Here is a 4,033-nt window from a genome sequence, read left to right as displayed (position 1 = left end):
CGAGGGGGAGGCGACCCTTTTCCTTTCTCCTTCGAACTCGATCAATTGGTACAAATGACAAACAGCTCAACTTGCTCTCACTTCTGGATCTCAATCTCGCCTCTTTTCGTCCCCTGTGTTTCTGCAGGTATTAAGTAGTAGAAGTCCGTTAGAAAGCTCTCCTCAACCCCTCAACAATTTTCTTCTTTCTTTCTGCTTTTTTTTTGTATTCTTCCTCCTTTTTCGAAATATCTCTCCACAGCTTGTTGCGGTCACCGGGGTATTTGTTGGAAAAGGGACCATTGCAATAAACAAGAACAGCGTTGAGAATAAGGGGTATATAGGGGTATACAAAAACAGTATTAAGAATGCATCAGACAATGAAAAAAAGGAAGAAAGAAAATAACAGGGCAAAAAGGAAAGCAATAGATCCCACACTTACTCACACAGGGTTTAATGCAAAAGAGTCAAAGAAAGAAGATGACGGAAATGAAAAAAAAGGAGAGAAAGGAGCCGAACCAGATGATCTGTGCTGAGAAAGGATGGAAACAACAGTGAGTTTGCTTGGCAGCTGTAAAGAGAGACAGAGACTGACAAGACAGAGATGCGGAACGCTTCAGACAAATATCGGCAAACTTGCAAAGCATGGGGGAAAAAGGGAGGTTAGCTCGCAAGAGAGAGTAGTTGACATGGTACAAGGGCTGGAAACAGCTGATTTCGAAATAGAGCATTCAGATGAATCACGCTTGCAATGCAGAATAGAACAAAAAAAAGAGGCAATAAAATGGTACTAATGATAAAAACGACTTATGAGATGCAGAACATAGGAAATATAGGGAAAAAAAACAAAACTGACTCGGAATCTTACTTGGAAACCGTTTTTAGATTTGGGAATAAAAGCTAGAATAAACAGGAGATATCTGGTATGGGGGAGAGGGGAAGGGTGATGTTTGCTTGTTCGTGAGCGGTAGTTGAACAAGTCCCCGATTTTCGACCATAGTTTTGTAGCAAGAGGATGAAATTGAAGTGAGCATAGGCAAGAGCTTAGAGCCTGCATCTTCAAATTCACCGTCGACGCCGAGTAGATAAAAAGGGGTGAACTTCCAACCAGCCGGCAGAATAGGGGTATCAACTATCACTCCTCCTTAGCTCAAGTGTGATTATGTAAGCGTGTAAGGAGAAATAATAAATCCGGTCCGATGTAGCAGGGCCGGGAGCCCAGTCGGACCGGGCCGAGCAGGTATCCTCTTTTGAGTTACCATGGTGACCATTTGTTGTGTTCGTAGACCTAGAACACAGGATTGAAAGTTTGTGCCGGTGGTTGTGGGAAGAGCCGATGATGCGAGTAGGCGGAAGCGTCTGTCATTTCGTAATGTTGTGCTGTATACTGCATGGTAGGCGCTGGTGTGGGCGAGGGTGGGCAGTTGTAGAGCATTGTGCTTCCATCCTTGGCCACGTTGGGATTTCCTGGCACACCAAATGCATCGTTCTCCGGAGTAATGGGTGGCGTGATGTAGCCATGTGATACGGCTGGGTATTGTGTCTTTTGTGGAGTAGCCAGCCCAGCCTCATTTTCGTATGGAGCTTTGGACTCGCACATACGATCGTTTGGAGGAGTAGGAGGGTTGTACGACTTGTTCAGGGACTCCTGGCGGGCAAGGAACTGTTCTAGAAGCTTGGACGCACGGGAGTAGTGAGCCGACGAGTACTTCCGGGTCAGAACGTGCGACGGTTTCTGAAGGTACTGCGAGAGGCTCACTAGCGTTAGCGAGTCGTAGTTGGATGCCCAATCGGACTGCGGGGCCTGTGGTCTGTTGAGGATGCAGCGGGACAGAGCAAGCGAGGCTCTGGCGATGTCGGACGACAGCTTGGAGACAAAGTCACGGTGGAACAGGGAAATCTCGGCAATGTACAAGGCGAGATGCTCGACCTCGGGATCGTAGGGTGTATCGACCACGGCGTTCTGCAGGAAGCTGTCGACGGTTGGGTGGCCAATTGACCAGCCCAATGTCTGCAGGACGTGCCACTCCATCTGAATAAACATGTCGTCATCGTACAGCGAACAGCACATGGACTTGAGTTCCTTGATTGTGGGGACACGATCCTTCTTATCACCGTACTTGGCAGCAATAAGCAGAGCCGCACATCCAACCAGCTGATAGTGTCTCTTGTACACGACTCTTTTTGAGCAGTATCTGTCAAGCAGGTTAACGGTCAAGAACAAGGTAGCTGGCAGCAGCTGGAAGGCAGCGTGGGCTTCGATGAGGAAGTCGAGCAGGTATGGCCGCATAAACCATTGGATCTCGGTCTGGATGTCTATGGAGTCGACATCGGGTTGGGTGGCCGTGTCCATTGCATGCATGTGCGCCAAGATGTCCTCCTGATACTCGTCCGTAGCCATGCGTGACATCTGATCAGCAATTGCATACTGACGCTCCCGGGCCAGTAGCCGAGCATGTTCCCGTGGGTTCACATGGGATTGAGGCTGTTGTGACTGCTGCGGGTGCTGCGGCTGTGGCTGTTGATGATGCACTTGAGGCTGTACATAGTCTTGATCGTAGCTCTCGACGAAGTAGCTATCGCACGGCTGGTAAGTCGTAGTCTGACAGCGTTGGTATGCCATGTTGGATGGGCTTATTTGGATTGGCTCGGTCTCCGGAGAGCGTGAAAGAGCACTAGAACTTTTGGTTTCTCGCAGGAAGAATTTCAAGGGACGCTCCGCGTAACTTCCAGCGAGATGAAAATGAGTGGCGTGTGGTCTTGCTAAGCTCTAGCAAACTATGTTACGACGAGGGGGGTTTTTCAAGAGAGGGACAGTCGTTGAGGCGAAAAATGCAAATTAAGGAGCGTAAAAGTATTAGTAGGGGGGGAATATTAAAGAAAGTCAGACACAGACAATAATCTGTGCCGTTGAAAACGGTCGAAGACCGAAATATGAAGTTTGAACAAACGCTATCATCTGTTAGCTTTTCTCCCTTTTCCGTAGAGGTGTATATGTTGATGTGTTGTTGTATATAGGTATGGGAGGGAGTTGTCTCAGGTGGCTGATTCAACGACGGGGGAGGGGAAAGGTGTCTTAAGTACCCAGTTTGGCGATGTATGGCTGGGTATATAACAACCCTATCCGACGGACCTCACAGCATCTAAGTCGACAGCGAGGTGAAGAAAGACGGACGAGATCTTGCTTCGACGAAGAGGGAGGTGTGGTGGTGGTGGTGTGGACCAGTGAACAACGAGCTAACGTCTCCACTGTTCGACGACACCAGGCAGGGCTGCTCCGAGACGACTAGACGACAGTCGTAAAGGAGAGGGAATGTTCGCTTGACAGACAGACAGACGGACGGAAGATTCCTAGAAGACAGGAGGAGAAAAACAGAGTTCATATGTTAGCCTTTATAGTGAATCAACAAATATTAATGTCCGTGTAACACATCATCTACCACTTTTCCAGGTAGTGATTTTCCGGGGGACCAAAGTAAAGTATGTGAGATATGCAAGCTGCAGAGCAACGGGGGGAAAGAGCAGAGAGGCCTAGGTCGAAGGCTGCTGGTGTTTGCTGAAGGTTCAACGGGAGAGAGATGTTGGAAAGGCATTCAGGGGCAGAAGACGGGTGATGGAAACAGTCGAAGCTGTTTGGCAGGGCCCAATTGAGCAGAGACGATGCCACAGGCCCGATATCTGCCGCCAGATCCTTCGATATATAGGCCATATAGGAGGAAAAAGAGGGATTGTAGTGACTTGACGACGGGTGACTGCAGGAATATTCAATCGAAGCTGGCGGTGACGGATGCAGGTGAAGTGACGGCGAGACTTCTTCAATGCCGTATATTCGGAGTCGACAGACGATGTCCGGGAAAACGCAGCAAGCAAAGGGAGAAGAGAAAGACGAAAGGCAAAGGGGAGAGAGAGGCAGGGAGTTGTTCTCACCCAGAAGACGACTGGAACTTCCGTATATCCCGACCCCAACGCAGACAGCTCGAGGAACGGCTTAGGGGGTTCGAGAAGGGCGACGGCTGGTCTGAAGCAGAGCAAGACGAGACGGCCAGGTTAGAAA

At 49.2% G+C, this 4,033-nt stretch overlaps 1 protein-coding gene across 1 annotated transcript; it reads right to left on the bottom strand.

Moving 5' to 3' along the window:
• Positions 1-1,267: 1,267 nt before the first annotated feature.
• TRV_00792 (uncharacterized protein) lies at positions 1,268-2,518 on the bottom strand (the record flags this gene model as incomplete). The annotated part of the gene is made up of 1 exon (XM_003024942.1): positions 1,268-2,518. A coding segment is annotated over one exon (1,251 nt), but the record flags the coding sequence as incomplete, so codon positions are not given.
• Positions 2,519-4,033: the final 1,515 nt, after the last annotated feature.

This window comes from Trichophyton verrucosum (genome assembly GCF_000151505.1).
Source record: "Trichophyton verrucosum HKI 0517 chromosome Unknown contig00082_1.f1.exp, whole genome shotgun sequence".
Lineage (NCBI taxonomy): Eukaryota > Fungi > Ascomycota > Eurotiomycetes > Onygenales > Arthrodermataceae > Trichophyton > Trichophyton verrucosum.
This window is presented reverse-complemented; position numbering and strand designations above follow the sequence as displayed.